The 23,116-nt window shown below is 39.1% G+C and overlaps 1 protein-coding gene across 4 annotated transcripts in view; it reads left to right on the top strand.

Annotated features, from left to right (window-relative positions):
* Positions 1-22,188, top strand: part of WDR47 (WD repeat domain 47) — a 44,720-nt gene extending 22,532 nt beyond the window's left edge. Inside the window, exons 6-16 of one of the 4 annotated variants that reach the window (XM_060232330.1) lie at positions 1,599-1,725; positions 4,381-4,559; positions 4,954-5,184; positions 7,200-7,275; positions 7,724-7,881; positions 9,886-9,966; positions 14,142-14,311; positions 17,079-17,249; positions 19,278-19,409; positions 19,980-20,198; positions 20,645-22,188. In XM_060232330.1, coding sequence (XP_060088313.1) covers positions 1,599-1,725; positions 4,381-4,559; positions 4,954-5,184; positions 7,200-7,275; positions 7,724-7,881; positions 9,886-9,966; positions 14,142-14,311; positions 17,079-17,249; positions 19,278-19,409; positions 19,980-20,198; positions 20,645-20,787 — 1,687 coding nt within the window. In that variant the 3' untranslated portion in view covers positions 20,788-22,188. Of the gene's footprint in view, positions 1-1,598; positions 1,726-4,380; positions 4,560-4,953; positions 5,185-7,196; positions 7,276-7,723; positions 7,882-9,885; positions 9,967-14,141; positions 14,312-17,078; positions 17,250-19,277; positions 19,410-19,979; positions 20,199-20,644 lie in introns of all 4 variants that reach the window. The other 3 variants (XM_060232329.1, XM_060232333.1, XM_060232332.1) reach the window with 3 other exon arrangements.
* Positions 22,189-23,116: the final 928 nt, after the last annotated feature.

Genomic DNA, 23,116 nt, shown 5'->3' with positions numbered 1-23,116 from the left:
TGGCCAATAGTTCGCCAATTTGGTCAGGTCTGCAGTTGACTTTTTAAAGAGGGGATATACCACAGCCTCTTTAAGAGGCGCAGGAAAGATTCCCTCTAGAAGGGATCTGTTGATAATCACCTGTAGTGATTCACGTAGCATCGCTGACTAGCTTATACTAGCCAAGACAGGCATCGATCCAACGCACAGGTGGTAGCGTGCACAGTAAGAAGGGTCCTGTTGACTTCTTCCAGACTGAGTGAAGTGAAGGAATTCAAAGATGGACTAGAAGATATGCTCAGTGCCTCGAGTTCACTCACTGTATCAAGTGTGACGGGCAAGTCATTTTGGAGTGACGAGACCTTATCTGCGAAAAAACTCGCAAAAGCCTTGCAGCCTATTTCCAATTCCCTGACATTTTGTTTACCTTGTGATAAGTTTGTTATTGACCAAATTATACTAAATAATTGTGCTGGGCGTGAGTTTGCAGACGCAATCCAGGTCGCGAAGTAAGCCTTCTTTGTGACCTGGACTGCCATCTCATAGGTCTGCATAAATGACCTATAAGATGTTCTCGTCATTTCGTCAGGAGTACGTCACCACTGACTCTCTAGTTGTCTTAGTTGCTGCTTCATCGATCATAGCTCCGGGGTATACCACGGTGCCAATTGTGAGTGAGGATGAAGAGGATGCTGGGGAGCGATCTCATCAATAGCTGTGGAGAGCTAGTTGTTCCAAGTTTCTGCAAGATCATACAACAAGTCACCAGAGGGCCAGGGATCCCGCAAAGCCATCTGAAACCGCATAGGGTCCATCTGGCTTCGAGGGTGAGCTAAAACCTGCTTGCCACCTAAACAGGGCAGGAATGGGATAATCACACGGGCCCTCAGGGCATAGTGGTCCAACCATGTTATATATTGGGAGAGTCCTAGTGTTGCCATGGAAGACACTAGATCCATCACCCAACTAGAGGCTGCGTCCTCGGCATGGACATTGAAGTCACCCAAGATTATTAGTCAAGGGTACTTCAAGGCCCAGCCTGCTACAGCCTCCATCAGGGATGGCAAGGCACTGGCCGATGCGTTAGGCGGACGGTACACCAGCCAGATTGCTAAACTCTCCCCAGCCTCCCACAGCAAGCCAACACACTCTATGCCAGTGATCTCTGGAGGCTTCTTGAGAAATTTCTGAGGTTCTCAATTACTGTTGGTATGGCAATGGATCACATAGGATATTCTGCCTACTTCTGTTATAGTTCTTAATTCTGTGCAGGAGAATGATAGCCATTTGGTGACCATCATTTGTTGTTTCCCAGTGAATGAATTTTGCTGGTGGTTGTCTCATGAGTCAGTAGAGTTTCAGTCCTACTTTGTCCTTTTTACATCACCTTCCCTGTACCAAGACTTTTTATTCTGGAAAGCTAAGGCAAGTTAATTGTGTCCCTTGCTTGTTCTTTAGTGACAGGAAAGGGCTGTGAATTTAAGAAATGTCTTGTTGTAGAAAGCCCTTTCTGCCCTAAGCTTGTGAGTTTTTGTTTTATACATGTTTAAATTCAAATACATATATGATGTCCAATAGAAATAAGTCTAATTCCCTTTTTGTCTCTGTAACTGTTAAAGAAGTGACACTCCTGTAGATTCCCAGCCCTCCTCTGGCAATGAGACCATGTGCCAGAACTCAACTTCAGACAAAGAGCCAGTAAATGGAGCACAGAATCAAGGACTGGTCAAGCAAGAAAAAAATGAGGTAATGTTTTTATGGCTTCCAAATGAGGACATGCAAATTGTCTTCTTTTAGTACAACACTGTGTTGTAAGAGAAACTCATGGGCATCATGGTGATTTCTTAAGGGTTTTTTTGTATGTGTATGGTGGGTGTGCTTATCTAATTTAGTATACAGTTGCAGAAGAGTATGGTCTTCTAGCTCACTAACAGTTTGCTGGAAGGCACTCTACCATGCTGATTACAAACAACAAAAATGCTTCAATTGCATTTTTATCATACCATCCCAATATTTGATAGCATCTCATGTGTGGGTCTTAAATGTTTATTTTTACCATCTTGCTTTGATATTTTTGACATGCGGTGACTTTTATTAATATCTAGGAGCATGGTGAATAGCTACAAAATGTATATTTTCACAGATACTATGATACAGAATAGCAAACTAAGTCATAAACAGAAGTTTCTGTTCTGGGATCCTAAAATTGCAAAAAAGAATGTTCCTGCCCTTTTATGAGAGCAAAGATGCTGCAGAACATTTATGGAAGGCAAGGTCTGTGAGAGGGATGACTGCCTTCCAGTCTGTTACTGAAAGCTGTCCATCTAGTGTAGTGTCCAGAGCATGGAAGAACAAGACTAGACAAAATGGGACATAAAGGGAGATCTGCCAAGACTGGACAAGTTTCAGGACAAGATGCCATTGGTGCCTGGTGTTAGGACTTCATGTCCAATTTTGATTGATTGCTTCCTCTTCTCAGAAGAGCAACGTGAGAGAATGGCTGGAATCAAAGTGGTGTATGAGAGTGTGCCCTGAAGGGAATATGTTCTTGGTGTATTCAGTGAAGTTACAGTATGTCTTTATCTCAGAATTATCATCCTTCAACATATTCCTTCTTGATTATTACACAATTGCATCTTCTGAAATTAACTACATAAAACAAGCTCAAAGATCTGCAAGTGGTTGGGAAATTCCACATAGGCCTTTGAAATGAGATAGTGTAAGACTGCTGGGCTCCAGGATTGATATAATACTCTATAGAACCACAGAGAGAGGCAAGGACAACCCAAAAATACTGTGGAAAATTAACGAAGCATGCACTAAAAATTACTACTGTTGAACCTAATTCCAAAACTCTCTTAAAAGTGAAACAGTCCAAAATTAGAATACATATCCCAATATTATATATATTTCATAATTATCACATTAAACTCTAACAATCAAACATAAGTTATAACAACCAGAGTCTCAGTTCACTCAGTCCCACATAAGGATGTCAGTTTCTGACTTCAGTAGCTTATTTACAACTTCAGTATCTTCACCCACCTGGTCCTGTGGAACGGGTTAAAGTGCTAGTACTGATTCCGTCAGAGAAAATTGCCTTCTGATTTTATGGCAGTTCTTTCCTATTTCCAAACAGGAATTAACAAATAATTTTTTTTTTGATGCGCATTCTAATGTAGTACAAAGGAAGCCTCTGACTAACGTCAGCATTTGTTACCATTTCTGGTTCATCCTTCCTTGAAGAGGCATTCCCCACTCATCTAAAATACACAAAATCATACAAACCTAACATTTTATAAACCATACAAATCCATATTGTACCCCAATTTATGAATCCAAACAACAGTCAACATTCACTCACCAATTCAAAAACAGATCATTCCTAAAACACTACACATGGAGAAAGTTCTCAACATCCTCTCATTCATAATCCTATATATTACTCAGATTAGAAACGGCTGTTATATTTTTTACATTTCTTAAAGTGATACCTCCAGTAACACCTGACAGACACAAAGGGCCAGTTTCTATGCATCCAAATTACAAAAACATTTAGAAAAAACATAAAATTCTTCCATATATCAAAATAATATTACATTCACAAAAGATAGAAGATTCTTATAACAGAATTCACAAATAACAAGATAAATCCATAACCAAATTCAAACCCGCTTGGGAAAAGCGCTTTCCTCTGATCCTGTTTAATCCCCCCTTCCCCCAATTTAGTTTTAGAGCCCTGAAATAATATATTTTAACTTGTAAGAAAAGTACATTCTGGTATTTGTTTTTAGAATGAGATGAGATGGAGCAGGGGATGCATTTCATGTGACTGACCCCAATTCTTACTTTCCCCAAGATTCTCTTGATTCTTGGGACTCACTGTCCAAATCCCCTGCCCTCACTTTTTTTTCTCTCTTCTCCCACCCTCCAACTATGTACAGGTATCCCTGGTTCACTGATCCACTGAAAAGCACAGGGAACTATCAGGGTCACTAATAGAAGTCATGGTAATAAATACTTTGACCAGCAATAGTTTTCATGCTTAAGCTTGCAAGAAAACACACAATTTGTCATTTAAATTTTTTTTGTCTACTTAAGGGAGATTTCCTCCAAATAAAACATTTTAAGATCCTGGGATCATAGGTATCTGGAAAAAACTACCTTTATGCTAAGCTGTGTTTGTGGAGATACTTGCTGCAAATTCTAGAGTGTGTTTTCCAGATAGTTCTTTGGCAGGGAGCAGGCAGAAAGAATGTGCAGATGCCAACAAATGTTTAAAGCAACATTACACCAGTGTGTGGAGTGTGTGTTTTGTTGCAGGAGAGTGTGGATAAAAAAATGTTACTGAGAATGATAATAGCTAATGTTTTTACAACAATTATGTCTAATCTTGTCTAGCTTCGTGATTCAACTGAGCAATTTCAGGAATATTACAGACAGCGGTTGCGATATCAACAGCATTTAGAGCAGAAGGAGCAACAACGACAACTGTATCAGCAAATGTTGTTAGAAGGAGGGGTAAACCAGGAAGATGGTCCAGACCAACAACAGAATCTTACAGAGCAGTTTCTTAACAGGTTGTCTTTGGATGATTAAGATTTAATCAGTGTGATTAAGATTAAGCAATTTTTAAAGAACAAATTACAATCTAATCTTACTTTGGTTTCAGTATAATTTCATTCAAATTAGATAGGGGTTGTAGCAAAAAGGAAATTGCACTGTTCAGTTATAACTTAACTAACAAAATTTGAGATATGAAATGCTGCTTTTACAGAGCAAAGTTTTCTAGACGTTGTATATTCCAGCACCCACCAATAGTATGAGATGTTGTTTTGTTTGATCTTTTATAGGAATATAGATACTTATTATTCCTTTCCATAATCCTGAAAAACAAACATACTCCTTATCAAAGTTGACAACTTTCTTAATCACACCATAACTCTTAAATGTATTCAATATTTTATCTGGCAGATCTATTCAGAAGCTGGGGGAATTAAACATGGGTATGGATAGTCTGGGAAATGATGTGCAGACGCTAAGCCAGCATTGCAATGGGAGCAAAGGAAGTATATCCAACCCTCCAGATCCTACTCAACGAATAACAAATGATAATGCAAATATTAATACAAGCACACCTCATAAACTTGGCTGTACAACTCAGATATCCTCACTTGAAGAATCACCTGTCCATGGAAATCAGATGTAAGGAATGGGAATATTTCATACGTGTCAATGCTGCTTGTTAACTGAAGATTAGTGCTGGTTTAATGTGCAGCTGTTCCTATGATATCTTGTGCCTCACTTCGATATTTGATTATTTTTTTAAAAAGCACATCCCAGAGCCCAACCAAAACTTAACAGCAGCTAAACTGAAAGATACTATCCAAAAGTTGCATTCACATGGAGGTGTTTTTCTGCCTTAGCTACCAAACTGCAGCCCCAATGTCCCCCCCCCCCCGCCTTTTGATCATTCATATACCATTGCCCTCTAGACTGTCTCAAGGCTGTTCTGGTATGTTTTCTCAAACCTGACTTGGTGCAATCTTTCAGGATACATGGTCTAAATGCATTAGCAAGCTGTCTGGACAGGAAATGTACATTTTTGATTATCTGTTTTTCTTCTATCATCCTGTCTTGGTTGTCATTTTCCCTGCCTTACCACCAGAGGGCTTTAAAAAAAAACAGTACATACCACTGTACTATGGCACAGTGATGTTATAACAATGTCTTGCTACAGTCTGCTGGTTCCTGTGAATTCTTGGCTTTAATTGAAGTCTCAAGCCTTTTTCATTATGTGCAATGAAAAGGGCTAGATACTGAGAGCCAGTTTGGTGCAGTGGTTAAGAGCAGTAGACTCAAACCCAGAGAACTGGATTTGATTCCCCACTCCTCCACATGCAGCCAGCTGGGAGACCTTTAGTCAGTCACTTCTTTCAGAGCTGTTCTCTCAAGAGCAGTTCCCTCAGACCTCTCTCAGCCCCACCTACCTTACAGGGTGTCTGTTGTAGGGAGAAGAAGGGAAGAAGATTGTAAGCCGCTCTGAGATTCTGAGTGAAGGGCAGGGTATAAATTCTTCTTTTCTTCCTTTTTTGAAAGCTGGCAATTCAGAAGAACTAGTAGATTGTGGAAATAAATTGTTGAAACAGAATTGCACTATAGCATAGCACTCCCAAAAAGACCTCTAGTGGCACGGCAAGGGAAAACATCAGCAACTGATGGAAGAAAGCCTATATAAAACATCTCTTCCTAGTGTAAATTCCTCTGAATTTGTGGTGTCAGGGACAGATAAATGGAGCATTCTTACCATGTGGACACAACCAAGTCTTGAATTCTGTCATTTTATTTCTGTTCATTAAAAAAAATCAATATTATTAATGACTAGCCCTTTGAGGCTAGCTTTTGCTGCCATTGCAAAAAAAAGAAAACAATCCTCTGAACCCCCAGATGACTAAGGAAAGAAAAATCAGTTTATTGTTGAAGAAGTTGCCGTCCTTATACATGTGTTAATTTAGAATGAGAAGAAAATGAAGACTAGCGCTTGGGGAGGTGGGGATAAGTAGTAGGGAGCAGTTGATTGAAATGCACTGGGTATGTTTCAATTGTCAAGCCCTTTTCTTCAGGAGAAACTTTTGTTTAATTTTCACAGAATGTTGCTTCATATACTTTCAAGGAGACAGCATAAAATATAACAGTATGAGAAAAAACGTACCAAGCAGATTGCCCCTGAAAAATGGTTTTATATCTAGAACTTCAGCTGTTTGCTAATATGTTTTTCTGTCATTTTCTTTAGAATGAGACTACATTTGGCCTGAGCCTGCCTTCAGTGGGAAGGGTGGGATATAAATAAAATTAAATAAATAAATACTTTCAGACATCACAACAGGCTATAACTGAAACAGTCATCAGGCACAAGCCTGATTTATTGCTGCGCTTTGTATACCATAACCTTCTCATGTGCAAGCTTCCCAATCAAATTAGGGTTTGTTTACTTTGGGAAGTTTTGAATCAAGCTCTGTGTGCAAGGGAAGAACGTGGGAAGTGGAAGGGGATTATGGGAATACTGCAAAAAGCTGTGTTCATACCCAGCTGTAGTTTGACAAAAGCTTGCTGTTGACATCTGAATGCTTTTTCTGTGGTTTCATAAGGATTACTTTCACATTTTAGACAGTCTTCTTAGTCTCATTGTAATGGATTTAATTTTGTTTGCATTAAAGCAGAGTACCAGAGCATGCTGTCATTCAGGCACAACATGAAGATTCTCCAGGAAATCTAGCACGAACAAGAGGTGATGAGGTAGGACTTCCATAGTACTGTTCACTACAAGGAAATGAGGCTCATTCTGCTCTTTTAGATACAGAAAGAATCCCTGCAGAAATGCGTCACATTAGAATTTTCCTATTAGCATAAAAAACATTGAGTCTGAATGAGAGATACTGGAGTTCATCTTCATGTTTATTCTAAACGAAGTATGCCTCTTGAACTCCTAATGATTGTCCTTACATGCCATTTCTGAAGTACTGTTCCTGATAAGCACCTTCAGTGTTTCTGAAGTACTGTTCCTGATAAGCACCTTCAGTGTTTGTTGCAAAGATTTATTCTGATACAGAAATCTAGTGTGTGAACGCATTGATTGAGAAGGAACATTTTTTTTCTAAATAAAAATGAAATTTTATTTCTGGGATTCTAGAAAATCACAAAACTGTAGACACGGTTACATATATTCCCATTTTCCCTATAATAGGATGACAAATCAACAAAGCAGTTCATTTGTGTCAATACTCTTGAGGATACACAGGCTGTCAGAGCTGTGGCTTTTCATCCAAGTGGCACTATGTATGCTGTTGGCTCCAATTCAAAAACCTTGAGAGTGTGTGCCTATCCAGACCTTCAAGACTCAAGGTAAGAGTGATTACATACTTTATGAAAGTCTTGATTTCACATCAGTGTTTTCTGATATTTGTGTCTATGTCTTCTCAGGGCTTTTCTGTCATTCATTTCCTCATTTCCTGTTGTTGTTTTTTAATCTCAGCTATTTAATGTTGTAGGGACTTTAACTCTTGAACCATAAAAATATTATCTAAAATGTGTTCTGCAAACAGAAATACTCTTAATAATTTTAACCATTATTAATAAAATTTCAGTATAATATTTCCTTTTCGGTAGCAAACAATGCAATTATATGGGAACATTTTTCTCCATTGTCTTCATTGCATTTTTATCAAAATGATTGATAACACAAAATCAGGATTATTAGAGCAATCATACAAAAACTCAGATCTTCAACTTCTGTGTTCATATGCTAGAAGAAGCTACTGTGGACTCTGAAGGGAAAAGCTTACTTGGAATAAAGTGCCTCCCTCACTCTTTTGCTTCATGAATCTACCAGCGAGATGAGCTTGGCTATTGTTGAGCTGGGAATTAAGTGTATGGATTTTGAACTGATCAGTTTTTAAATTATGGATACTATATTAGGATGTGCATCCAAAAATAATTATTTGTTAATGTCAGCAGTCCTTCCTTAATATATAAATTCTTAACAATAGGTCCTTAATCTCTTATTTTAATGACAGATTTACCAGCAGCTATATGCTTTTTATCTCACTAAGACTCTGTTTTTCTTTCAACATTTTCCTCCTAGCCGGAGTCATTTCCAGAAGATTGTATGACTTTCTCCCCTAAGCAGCTATTAAGGGGGCAGTTTTTTCATAGGGAACTCTTGGATTTCATCTGGCTTGGGCAGATTGTCTGTTACTGTTTGCAGTGACCACAGGACAGTCATTGCCTGATGTCCAGAAGGGGAGAAGAATTTAGCATGTCTCTATTTCTCCCCTTTCCTGTCTGTTGTGCTGCCTGTTAGCAAACAAGCAAAAATTTGCTCCTGTGCCTAGCAGGTATAGTACAAGAAAGCAGAATAATAAACAAGTTGCTCCTGATGCTGGAATCAAATCAAAGCCCTTCCCAAGCCAGCAAAATGACTGATATAAACAACCCTTTAAAAAGACAAAGTATAGCGCAATTTGGTTTGATGGCAAGATTTGTATATGGGTGCTTAGAAAATGTCCTTGTCAGTTATGTATCTGCTGAGTCAGTCTTGTTGAAATCTAAACTAGGTGGTATCAGATTAACTCCCAGAGTGAACTATTACTGACAGTAGTTAGTTTTTCTAATTCGGGACAGTTTATTTTAATAAGGGAGCCATTTTCAGTTTGTATCTTGATTAGTTAATATCTGAATACACATCCCTACTTCACAATTTGCCACAATGTCAAACCAGTTCATTACACTTGCAGCATTCCATAGTTTGGGATTTGTCCTGATTCAGACATAATAGCCAAACTACATCTGCTTCAAACTGTTTCAAAGTTTCAGAAATGAAACTCTTCCTTGTTGTCTACAGCAATTTGTGCAGTTTGTGTTTTTTACTGGCTACCAAAAGTATGCCTGCATTACTCTGTTTAACAGATAGTACTGGCAAAGAAGCCATCCCGTTAAAGTCATTGAGATTATTACTGAGTGCCTTCAGACTTACCTGTTTCATTTTTTTGGTTGAAAATCTGAGTAAAACAGACACTAAAGAGCAGAGTTTCAACTTCTTCATGTATCATGCTGCGCTTTCTCACCTCTGTGGTCATGTATGGCTGAAAGCATGGCAGATACTATAACAGATGTCATTTGTGGCAAATGATAATGCACTGTGAGAAATGTTGCACAGCTTGCTGCTTGTTCAGTGACTTTCACATTGTTTCATAATGTTGCCCGAGTGGAGTGTCATTTTAATGTGACTCATTACAAACCAGTTCTCACTTCTTCAGATTAAAAAAAGCCATAAATGTTAGTCACACTGAATATCTTGTGAAGTGTGTGTTTAGTCTCTTTATAACTGTTTGCTTATATGCTGTTTAGCTCCTCCTCTGCTGTTCCTCGAAAACTGGTATTTGACTTAGGCAGATCTTCGCTCTCTTCCTCTGTAAAGATGACAACAAAGTAACTAGTAACTTTATTTCCTCTTACAAACACTTTGGAATTGCCAGACCATGTGTTTTTTGTCTTTATTTTTGTTTGGCTTTTTATTCAGTGCTTGTTGCTTAACTAATTGAAAACATCACCATCTTTGTATTTTGTACTTCCCTCCCCCCCAGTATTTGTATTTTACTATTCCAGCCTCGCTTTCCAGCTTCTACAGCATGACTTTAAAATAATGCGCTATCGGTAAAAGCTTCTTGTTTATAACTTTACTTTGCCCTGTTAACATTTTTGCTTTAATTTGAGCTGCTTAGCAGCTGAATATTAATGTGATTTCATGGCTTTCACAAATTGTGTTACTTCTGTGTTTAAAAAATTTGAAACTGCTAATTTCCTTGCACTGTGAAGTTCAGACAGAGTAGAAAAGTATGCTTAAATATCGTATGATTTCTATGAGAATTTAAAACAGGGGCCCTCAACATGGTGTTTGTGGGTGCCATGTTGCCTGTTGACACCTTTTCTGGTGCCTGCCAAGTGTTTTTGAAGGAGGTGGTGGGGCTAGCTAGGGCTTTTGTCAGCAAGGCTTCTGAATGGCTATTGGAGATTTGATAGGCCTTGAAGATTTTTTAAAATGTTCCTTTGGCAGCAGCTGTCATCTCAGCACAAGAATCTTCACTATGTGACTGAGGTAAAGCAATAGCAATCATTTTGTGGCTGACTCTGCCTCCTGCAACAGCCATTATGTGCCTGCTCCCACTATGCCATGTCAGAATGTCAAAGGTGCCTGAGGGCTCAAAAAGGTTGGGGACCTCTGATTTAAAAGATGAGAATTATTAAGCAATTTGCAACAGACATTTTAGGTGGGAACTGTAACTTCGTGTGCACCCCCATGAATTTGGTTTCTTTTTGTGTAGACTGTTTTTAGCATTCCACCAATGTTATCTTTGCAATGTCTATATAAATAGTGGATGTTTTAGGAAAGGGAGACTGTCTGTCTTCTCACATGGAGTCTTCAAAGATTCAGGTACCCTGAACCTATGGGTTGGCATTAGCCATAGTAGTGTTAGCAATTACAGTGGTTTTATACTACAACAACACAGACTTCATATAAAGATGCTGGCTAATACTTTCTCCCATGTCCTAGAAAAGGTTGAGAATGCCAAACACCTTAGAGATGGGGCACAGAAAGCTCTCCGCAGAACAATATGATCCTGTTCAGCATAACTGTACTTCTGTAAGAATAGGAGACAGCTGCCACCAGGAGAGCACTGATGAAGCAGAGGGTTGTACCAAAGCACTTTTATCCTGGTAGAATGGAACATTAACATCTAATGTTGTGAGCAGTGGAGCAGCTTTTAGGACCAGGACCACTATGAGAATATTTGGAAATGGGAAATTTAAAAACATCACAATGCTATGAACTAAAGTATTAACAGGCCATTTTTTAACTGTCCCAGAAGTCTGTTTCTATTCTTTTTTTTTTTTTAAATGTTATTTTCCCCAAAAAATTATTCTTCCAGATTCTTTTTGGAGAAGAGCCCTGTTTGCAATATACAGTGGGAAACTAATGTGCTGTGTAGGGGAAGAGTTGCAAACTATATACTTCATTGCTGATATTCTTTCACTTTAGAATAATTATTTGCCAGATCGTTGTTAAGGCAAGTCTTTTAAAATATAAAAGCCTTTGTCTGCATATTCTGTTAAAATGAGGGCAGATTCACGTGTCCCCCCTGTGGCTGCTGGGAGGACTTTGATTCAGACATATTCAGGGATTTCTTTGCTTCCCAGGCACAAGTGGGTATGATCTGGCAAGGAAGAGCTGTAGTTTCCTCCCTCTGTATTGTTTTCCCAACCTTAAACAGTCATGTGAAGCTACTATTTGCCCTCTTGGGGAAACTTGCATGTAGTCACGGTATACATTCCCACAAGACCATTTCAAGTAGAGAGAATGGTGCAGGAAGAAATGCTTAAATTACTTCTCCCTGTGCACCTCAGGGACAAACCAGATGTGATGGAGCTCGCTGCCATTTTAAAGCAGTTGAATAATGCTGTGCCCCCCCCCCCTTTCAGCTCAGGTGTGGAGAGGGGATCAAGAGTATCTCAAACTGTCATGCTATAGGTCCAATCAGGGCCCTTGCAGCATTTTTAAACTGCTTTAAAATGACAGCATCTTCCAGCTTGGCATACAATCTAATGCAAATTGCCCCCTACTGCCCTTGGAAATTAAATTCCAAGTACAGAAGCCTCAGCATATGCCTGATCAAAAATCCTTGTAGTTGCCACATTGGGGACAGGAGGAATTTTATAATATGCTGTTGTATAAAGTGACAGGGTCCATGCAGGTTTTGGCTTAGACAACAAAAGCCAATGCAGTGTGGTGGTTAAGAGCAGCAGACTCTAATCTGGAGAACAGGGTATGAGTCCCCACTTTTCACATGACCTTTTGCCTGTCACAGTTCTCTCAGAATTCTCTCAGCTCCACCTACCTCAGGTGCCTGTTGTGAGTAGAGTTGACTGGTCCTAGGCACTTGTCAGTGGGGGGATAGGAGTGAGCTTTCTGGGAGTGGGGGGGGCAATGTTGCCATGTCCGATGTCCCCAGTGTGATGGTGCCATGCAGAAGTGACATCATCATGCCAAGGACATTGTGCAGTGACGCTGTGGTATTTTTAGGAAACTTTATGGTTACCACTTGGCATCATCACTTTGGGACATCACACCAGGTTGTGGCTGTTGGGGGCAGGGCTTCCCCATCGGCCAGCTGGCCAGTGGTGGGCAAAAGCTTGCAAAATCAGGGGAACTCCCAACCTCACCTGGGGGCTGGCAACCCTAGTTATGGAGAGAGGAAGGGCAGGAGATTGTAAGCCTCTTTGAGTCTCCTTAAGGTAAAGAAAAGCTGGGTAAAAAGCCTATTCTTCTTCATACCCCTTCCAGGGATCTCCCCCCCCACACACACACACCATCCTTTCCTCCAGCCCTGTTTGTAGTAATTAGATTCACCCCATGGGAACGTAGGATAAACTATCTATGAAAGCAGCCTCTCTACTGATTGGTTTTAGAGAGTCAACACCCTCTTTCCCCATGTAGGACATTATATGCTTTCCAAGCTCTGCCTCCTCACCAGTGATTGGCTTCTGCTTTTCCCTCCATTTTCACTGTCCAGTCATAAAGCTTAGAGGATGCTTGAGAACTGTAGGCCCATAAAGCCTCAGGTAGAGTTGCCAGCTCTGGGTTGGGAAATACTGGAGATTTTTTTGGGAGGGTGGAGCCTGGGGAGAGCAAGGTTTGGGAGAAAGGGATCTCAGCAGTGTGTAATGCCAAAGAATACACACTGCAAAGCAGCTGTTTTCTCCAGGGGGATTGATCTCTGTAGTCTGGAGATGCACTGTAATAGTGGGAGATTTCCAGGCCCTACTTGGATGCTGACAACTCAAAGAGGCTTCGTTGAGGTCTAAAAGGCCACTCTTTACACTTCGGTAGGGTTACTAGCTCTAGTTTGGGAAATTCCTGGAGATTTGGGGCAGAACATGGAATTTCGGGAGAGGAGGGGAGCTCAAGGGACTCTACTATCCTCTGAAGCTCCCATTTCCTCTAGGTGAACTGTCACCTGGAAAGTGGTTGAATTCTGAGAGATCTTCATCCACCTCCTGGAAGTTGGCAACCCAACCCATAGGCCTAGGAGCATGACAGATAGGAGTTGTAGTCTTTGCTTATAAGGGTCAAATGGTTAGTTGTAGATTTATTTTTCATGATACTATAGAAATGTTTTCTGTGTTCATGTTTCCATTACAAAATGAAAATTGATTTTAAGCATAATATGTCATGTTGAAATTATTTTTCCTGTTGGTTTTACAGAAGAGTAGAAAAATGTTAAAGTGTATAGAGTTGGATCCTAACTTATGCATATAGAAGACATTTGCAGAAGTTTATCTCCCCTAGCTTCTCCTAGCAGTCCCCTAAAGAGCTTCTTCTCAGTACCAGAGAGGAACCCACATAAATAATGCCATATGGGCAGTAAGGAATAGGAACTAGGTAAAATCATCCCTCACTTGCACTTAAAGGGAATAATGTTGAAGACCTTTTTAAATATACTTCTGTTTGTAGACGTTAGCATTCACTAGTTTTTATTAGTTAGATGTATGTAAACTTACTGAAGAAAGATGCCGTCGTCTTACTATGCTTTACAATATTTTTCCAGCGGTGGCAACACTCCTAAACAGCCAGTGGTTCGTTTCAAAAGGAACAAACATCACAAAGGATCAATCTATTGTGTGGCATGGAGTCCCTGTGGACAGTTGTTGGCTACTGGTTCCAATGACAAATATGTAAAAGTGCTTCCTTTCAATGCAGAAACTTGTAATGCAACAGGTAAGTATCAGTTGCTGTTGTCACTGTGGGAGAATTTGCAAATATGGTCCTTTAAAAAAAAAGGATCTTCATATTTTATTTTTAGACATAATAAGCATATTGATTAACTACATAATGCAAAGTATTTGTCATAACATGCTTCAAATCTTTATGCATAATATCTTTTCAACTGAGCCTAGTTTATTATTATTGTTCTATTACTATGCACAATATTTCACAGAGTACAATAATAAAGGCAAGTCATTTCCTTGCAGAATCCACAACTTAGAGAAGGGGAGGGAGAGGAAAATAGAGGTATTTTCTTCCATGCCAGATTTCTTCCATTTTATTCAATGCCAGATTGGCCCAGGGTTCTTGGGCATTTTTTGCCTTCCTCTGGGCATTGAGCAGGGTCATTGGGGGAGAGGGAGAGGAGATAGTTGTGAATTTCCTATATTGTGCAAGGATTGGACTAGATGACCCATTTGATCCCACATCTATGTTTCTATGTTAAATTCCTTTTGGTTGGCCAATATACTGAAATAAATTTGGGACCCAAGGCATGTAGATTTCAGATGACCAAGAGTGTTCGTTACCAGATGCACCACAAGTTATGGGGGAGATTACATATGGAAAGTGCCTTGGTTTCTCAGTGTACCATTGTATATGATATTTGGTGAAAGCCTTTGCATGATCAGCATCAAGGTTTAGCATGGACATGTTAGCCATAAATAAATACTTTTGCTAGAAGTCTGTCATTTTATTTATGCATGTATATCTGAAAGTCTGTCAGTAACGCCCAAGGGAGGTTCAGAATTATACAACTCAAAATTATAAAATGCACCTTTGAATATTTCAACTTTGGATTCCCGCTCTGGTCTCTTGGCAAGAAGTGTTTTTTTCTCAACCAGCTGAAAATAAGCTACTGTTTGATGCCCTGTTATTCTAGTCTTTAACATTTCTGTGCCAAACTTATTTATTGATTTGCAGCTTGTGTTTTAATGATTGTTGGCTTGTTATAGCACTGAATGCAGGATAAAACAATTAGATTATAAAACAGGTGCAACAAAAACCACAGCTTGTACAAAGCAAACTGAGTGAGAGGAAGGCCATCCAGGAAGGGGATTTAACACTCCAGTTCCTGCTCGGTTTTGTTAATCAAAATTGTGCTCCCCATGTTACCATTTGAAAGAAAAAAAATGTCTATCTTCCTCCTGTCTCCACCCCATAAATACTAATAAAAGCCTGAACAGCAGTGTTCCCTCTAAGCTGAGTTAGCATTAGCTAACTAACAGATTTTTAGCTCACACATTTTTGTCATAGCTCATGAACGATGACCCCAGAGCACAATAATTTATGCAGTGGCTCACAACTTTAATGCCAATAGTTCACAAAGTAGAATTTTTGCTCACAAGACTGCAGCTTAGAGGGCACATTGATGGACAGGCTAATTTCCATTATAGTTGAAGGTTTAAATCTTGTTTATCCAGTCTGAACTGCAGTTATGCAAGTGTACAATATATTTTTGTCTGATTTAGCCCCAGTATAGACTATCAGCATGGCTGTGGACTATACTGGTATATATAAATTCCTGGATTTGTACCACAGATCTGGCCATGCCACACATTTAATGTATATAATCAGAAAATAAAAGCTTATTTGCAATTCCAGTACCTATATTAATAACTCTCCAAAGCATTTAGAGTTCATAGATAGGAATGAACAATAAATTCTGACAGCAGCTGTGCTGCATATACATAAGTGTTCCTGAAACTGAAACATTTGCTAAAACATGGGTAGTCACAGTTTGGAACAGCAGGGTCATCAAGGCCCTATGATAAAACGTTTTTTCAGGTATTTTAACCCCATGAGAAGCTTTGCTAATGAGCAAGGCAACCAGGTGGAAAATGAAGATTCAAGATATTCCATATTTTGACATGCATACGGTCTGTTTTTTATATTGTTTTCAACTCACCAAGCAAACAGTCTTATAGGATCCAGTTCAACATCTCTTAATGAGACTTAACATAACTGGTTGTTTTTACTAATATTGCAGCTAGTCATGAACAGCACATTTTTATGAACAAATGTTTCCTAAGCTGCTTTCTGGTATTTTACTTTGGTTAAATGGCTTTGAAAATATAATAGCCAGCTGGCTTGAAACCAGTCTCTGCTCTAAGTTGAGCAACTAGCATGTAAAATAAAAGGCCTAATAAAGCTCTCAAAGTTTGCCAGACATGAGCAATTCATGCCTTTTAGATAATATCCTGGATGTGAGATAAAAAATCTGAACGGCCATTTAGATCCTACCTTTCTCCACAATGGGGAACCAAAGCAGCTTACATTATTCTCCTCTCCTTTATTTTATCCTCTCAACCACTCTGTGAAGTAGGCTGGGCTAAGAGTGTGTGTGGCCCAAGGGCACCCCTGCAAGCCTCCATGACACAGAGGGAATTTGAATCTAGGCTTCCAGGACCCTAGTCCAGTGCTCTAACTACTATACCCTTTTCATTGGGGAAATGAGACTACTTCCTTTAACACTGACAAAATTCAGAATAGCCTCTCTTGATCTTGCTTTTATACTATAGTCTGGGTTCTTCCCCCTGCCCCCAGCCCATTTTGGGCCAAACAGATGCTCAGATAAGTAAATAATATACTTGCATAAGCTGGTTGTTAAATAAAGCTTCTGACTATTTTATATGCTGTCACAGGGATTGCTTTAAAATGTGACTATAGCATCCTGTAAAAAACCCATAATTTATTTTGTTGTGTGTTCAAATTGTGTTAGGACCGGATTTGGAATTCAGCATGCATGATGGAACTATTAGAGATCTAGCTTTTATGGAAGGTCCAGAAAGCGGCGGGGCCATTTTAATAAGTGCTGGAGCTGGGGACTGTAATATTTATACAACAGACTGCCAACGAGGGCAAGGCCTTCATGCACTGAGTGGCCATACTGGTAGGTTGCTGGTAGTTTTTGTCTAAGTAATGGAGTTTAAAATCTATTGTTTTTTTAATGCTTTGATGTATGAATTATTTAAGAAATTTTACCCATGGTGTGCACAGAACCTTAAAAGTACCGATTATGAGGAGTGAGAAAAGTGAAATATGTCTTATCAACCTATTGCCCTCATTTGTAGGCATAATGGAGATTTGCACATTAACATCACATAGTTAATATATTTGTGGTGAACTCCCTTTAGGGCTCACCCCTTGAACTGAATCAGTGCTGTGCTATCAATGGCACTGTCAAGAACTCCCAACCCAGGGGGGTCCTTGGTATGGTGGACAGGGCTCAAAATTACACAACCAATCTGGAGTATGAGTGCTCACAGACCAGGGGAGTAGCTTGCTACCAGCCCATTTGAGTATCCCTACAATTAAAAGCCAGTGGGCAAACTCCTGATTTTTCTGGGATTAAACCAGAAAATTGATCCTACAAGGTTGAGCACATGCAAAAAGAGTTACTGTGAACAATTTACCAGTAGGTGGACACTCTGCTCTAGGTACTGAATTTAAATTGCAATTCTTGAAGCATAGAACAATTGGATATAGTAAAATTATTTATTTATTTATTAAAGAGTACGGGAATGCCTTAGAAGAATAGAGCAATGAGCAAAAAAAGCCCTAGAAAGGCTACAAAATCAGTTCAATTCCCTAAATTATAGTTACCAGGGCTTTTTTTGTATCAGGAATTCTGTTGCATATTAGGCCACACACCCCTGATGTAGCCAATCCTCCTGGAGTTTGCAGTAACCCCTGTACTAAGAGCCCTGTAAGCTTTTGGAGGATTGGCTACATCATGGTGGTGAGGCCTAATATGGAAAGGAATTCCTGCTACAAAAAAAGTCCTGATAGTTACTATAGGTTACTCTTCTTGAGGGGAGTCAGACATCTTTCCAAGTCTCCTTATGTGCCATGCCAAGCCCATGCCAGAGTTAGCACACAGCCTCCCAGGATAGCAGAAGCTGGCTTGCTCAAACTAACAAAGAACAGCAGAAAATATTTACTTCTTAAAGTCTAAAAGTTGAATCAGCTGGGGGCCCTCAAGCCAATCCAAAGTCAGATCTTTTTAGTTTCTTGACATGCAACTGTGACACCAGATGGTTTGGCAGAGAAGCAGTGTATGACGGGGTGGGGTGTGTGTGTGTGCTTCTCTGTGTAGTGTAAATTCAGAACATAAATTAGCAGAAGTGAGGGGTTTTTTGGTACCACTCTTCCAGGTGATCAAACAGTGCAGTTCCTTGTCACTGTTCTTCAAAGTATAAAGTGACTGTTACCTTTCCCATGACTACAGCCAGATAGTTCCCTTGTGATATCTTCCCCCATGTTTCAGGTCTAAGTTTTGATATGAAGCTTGAACCAAAGTTTAATACAAGAATAAGAACTTGGACTGGAGGTCCAGATTCTTGACAGACACTGCTTAAATGCTTTACTTTGAAAGTAAAAAAATTGCTTTACTTCAGAATATATTTAAAATAAATTTTAAGAATAGGAATTCAAATGTACACTAAGATGCAGCAATATTTCCAAAAATGGTATTTGGTGAGTAAGTTTTCCATTTATTTAATGTTTGTATGTATCTATTCATACATGTATCCATTCATACATGTATCTATTCATTCATCTATTCATATGTATTTATACTCCACTTTTCCCTCAGTGGGGACCAAAAGTGGCTTACAAAATTCTTCTCTATTTTGTTCTTACAATAACCCTGTGGGATAGGTTACAAGTAGCCAGCCTTAGTATTCCCCCAATATGCTCATAGTTTGTTAAGTGTGAACTATGTCTGTGTTAGACCATGTGCCAACCCAACAGTAATAGTCTTTGTATCTGCTGAGTGTGATTGCTGCCTATTCGAGTACTTTCATCTTTTTTCTTAATTGTATGATGTGGATTTTTTTATTGTTGACTCCAATGTGAAGAATTTTGTGGTATCCCTGATAAAGTATAAGTAATATAAGTCAATAATTCTTATTTGCAGGTCACATTTTAGCACTTTATACATGGAGTGGATGGATGATAGCTTCTGGATCCCAAGACAAGACTGTAAGATTCTGGGATCTTAGAGTACCGAGTTGTGTTCGGGTTGTTGGAACAACGTTTCATGGAACTGGTAAGATTGCTACTGTTATTCCCTCATAGCTAGCAAGTATAACTGTTGCTCAGAAAATAGGTCTTCACATAAAATTGAATAATTTGCTAATGTACTAATAATTTCTCCAAAGAAACAGTGAATATTCAAAAGTTTGAATATTTGGCGGGGAGGGTGGGATATAAATAAAATTGATGATAAATAAATTGATGATGATTATTTAAGCAAGTGTACCGACTAAGAGTCCTTAGTTAGGTCATGTAAGGTTTTTATCAAAAGCATAGAACTGGTGGTTCCATGTTCATATAGGAGTCATTTGAACTAAGTTGTTCGCATACTTACTGGCCAGATCTGTTTCTTTCAGTATATGAATATGAAAGTGATTATGCATTACACACTTCAATATTAATGAAAAATTATGCTTAGCCTGCTCAAGATACTTCCAGCTCTAACCTGCAAAGTATAAAACAGCCATATTTGAAACCAGCAGTTTCTGTATTAATAGGCACAATCTTCTCTGATTATCTCTTACATTTTCATAAGGAGTCAAGAAGACTCTGTTGGTTTAACAGTTGGGTTTTCTTCTTAAAGGCAGTGCTGTGGCATCAGTAGCTGTAGATCCTAGTGGTCGTCTTCTTGCTACTGGCCAGGAAGACTCCAGTTGTATGCTCTATGACATTCGTGGTGGGCGAATGGTACAGAGTTATCATCCTCATTCCAGTGATGTCCGTTCTGTTCGTTTCTCTCCTGGGGCTCATTATTTGCTCACAGGATCTTACGATATGAAAATAAAGGTGACAGACTTGCAAGGTAATTTATCTCAACAAACACTGAAGAGTATTTTAATTCTAAATATTTATTCATAGATTATAGATTTATTCATAGATTTATTCATAGATTATTCATAGATTATGTGCAGTGGGAACCATGGGTGACAAATGGTAATAACTTTCTCCTGTTGCAAAGTGTGAATAGGTGACATCTGTAAGAGCTCAAATAACTCCTGAAACTCAGGGATGTCACTTAAGCAGAGGTTTGTGATTTACATTTTATATATTAACAGTATAAATGGTGAAAGAAGCACAAGGTGTGTATTCTGCATCTTGGCAGCATAAAAACTCACCCTAAGAATCATGGAGTTTTCAGGAATTTGAGCAAAGGATTGTTTGCTAAAGTGATCAAATCTACATGAGTATATAAATTTGAAATGAATGGTAACCAGCTCATGTAACCAGTAACTATTCTATTTTTTTTAGGTGACCTTACTAAACAGCTTCCAATAATGGTGGTAGGGGAACATAAGGACAAAGTGATTCAGTGCAGGTGGCATACACAAGATCTTTCCTTCTTGTCATCTTCTGCAGACAGAACTGTAAGACTCTGGACCTATAATGGCTAAAGTGTCATTTTGAAAAGCAACCTATGCAGATTAAGCACAGACATACAAGACTATTGGAACATTTGGTTAGGCATTTTTAAAAAGAGCAGCATTTGACCAGGAAAATGTCTCATGGAGAAGAGATACTTGCCACCATTACCAGATTGCTAGGAAATTTTGGTGTGTTACAGTATTACTTTGCAGTGCTTTCCCTGTGGTCTCATGCTGCTATGACTTGTTGTAGTCTTGTTGCCGAAGTCTGTTGAAAGGGTTCTTGCATTGTCAGTGTGCGCTCAAAAATAAGACTAATTATGTTTACAGTTTAGTGTGAACTGCATTCTCTAGTCTTTGCCTCAGTTACAGCCCCCCCCCCCCCCCCCGAAAAAGTAAAACAACCACAATTCAGCCAAGTTCATATGCCATATCATTAGGTCCACACAAAATAGAAAATTATGAACTACTAATGCTGTTTCATGCTGATTACACATTACACACTAACTAGTGGTCAATTTTATTTTGCTATGAATACATCCATGTTTAATTATTATTTTTTTTGGTACCCCTGATTATGAACTTTAAAGGTGACTTGTAATGGCTGATCCTTGATCACAGTTCATTATGTGTGTGGTGCTTTTCAATTTGGAAACGTCAAATTGGGCTGTTTTTTATTATTAGATTATGTCCAACACACAAGCTTTTGGTGGAAAAAATTGTTTGCTGAAGAGACATTAACACTTTTGAATGCAACAAAATACCTCTGTGTGTAATGTACTGTAGAAATGAAAAGAAGCAGTTGTGAGTGGTTGGAACCACAGTTTTTAATAGTAATGGCCATGATCTCACAAACTTTCATGTACATATTTGGGAAGACAGCATGTGCAGCGGAGAGTTTCTCTGAAGTTTCCACCAGAACAGATAGCATTGTTGAAGATTTTAACTCATTTTTATGTGAAAAGCAGCTTAGTTGTTCAGCAGTGCAACCAAACTTAGTGGACCTCCAAGGAAACTTCCTTTGCACGTGCACTTGTATGTGGGCATTTTGAGCACCATAAGGATATTAAAGGCAGCAGCATGGCTTGATATGCTATGTCTGCATGATGATGTAGAACTACATGATTCCCAGTTCAGAAGCTTATCTGGGTTTTTATTTCTTGCACTGTCTATAATATAGAGTTGCAGTTGTATTTCTAAATATCTTTTAGAGTCTTATGTTTATGTATTGTTTATATTTTCATATTGTACAGTTATATTGCTTTTAAATTAAATAAATATTTAGGTTATTTATTTGAAGTACTGTTGAAGTTTGGTTCTAATTAATTCTGTCATTGTAGAAAGATCTTTTTAATTATCGTAAAAAAAGTTGAGGTTGCTATAGCAGTGTATATGTGCTTTAAACTCAATAAAGACTTCCAGCACCTGAAAGTGAGAGGACCCATTATTTTGTTGTTTCTGCACTCAAATATTTCATAGGTTAATAATTTTACTATGTTGTCATAATTCACTGCAACCATGCTATTTTTAAAAAGAAGGTGTGGTTAAAAAAAAAGTAATAATGAAGCAGTTTGTAGAGCTGTTCACTGGCTTGAGTTCCGTGATCTGTCACCTGCAGGAGCTGACAGTTTTGGATCCTACCCTTGTTCCCTTCATCCATCAGTGCTTTCATGTTGCACCTTTGTGGTCTAATAGCCTTAAAGTTATTAGGAAGTTGGAAGAAGAGATTGGATATACCCCAGCCTTCACTTGGAGTCTCAGAGCAGCTTATGATCTTCTTTCTCTTCCCCTCCTTTTCCCCCTCCTCCGCCAACGGAGCCACCCATGGGCCCACCATCTAACGCCCCGGGACGAATGGTTCGTGAAGTTTTGGAGAAGGAACTTGGTCAGGCTAAATTGGAAAATGTTCCAGAATTGGCGGAAATGTTGTCTATTTGCCCTGTACATTTGATAGGGGAAGGGTTGGCTGATGGGGATGATGTTAACTCCTGGACAGTATGTAGTATGGGACAGTGAATATCATAATTTGGCTGATGTTCAAGGGCGTGGCTCCAATGGGGCTTATACTGCTGAACAATATGGATCTGGACAGTTCAGCACTATTGAAGCACAAGCAGTGCTCCCTGTTGCAACCCTTGCTATAAAATCTAAATGTGCTTTACAGGCCTTTGCCAAGGTACCTACAGAAGGGCGGTCAGCCCATAGTTTGCAATTGTCTGTCAAAAGCCACAAGAGCCCTATTTAGACTTTATCAACTGTCTTCAGGCAGCAATCAGAAGACAGGTTAATAATCCTGATGCAGCTGGAGAATTGATGATGAAATTGGTTAAGGAAAATGCTAATTTGGATTCAGAAAGAG

Source organism: Heteronotia binoei, chromosome 2 (genome assembly GCF_032191835.1).
Source record: "Heteronotia binoei isolate CCM8104 ecotype False Entrance Well chromosome 2, APGP_CSIRO_Hbin_v1, whole genome shotgun sequence".
Taxonomy (NCBI): domain Eukaryota; kingdom Metazoa; phylum Chordata; class Lepidosauria; order Squamata; family Gekkonidae; genus Heteronotia; species Heteronotia binoei.
Note: the sequence above shows the minus strand (reverse complement) of the source record. Positions and strands in the feature narration are given on the sequence as shown.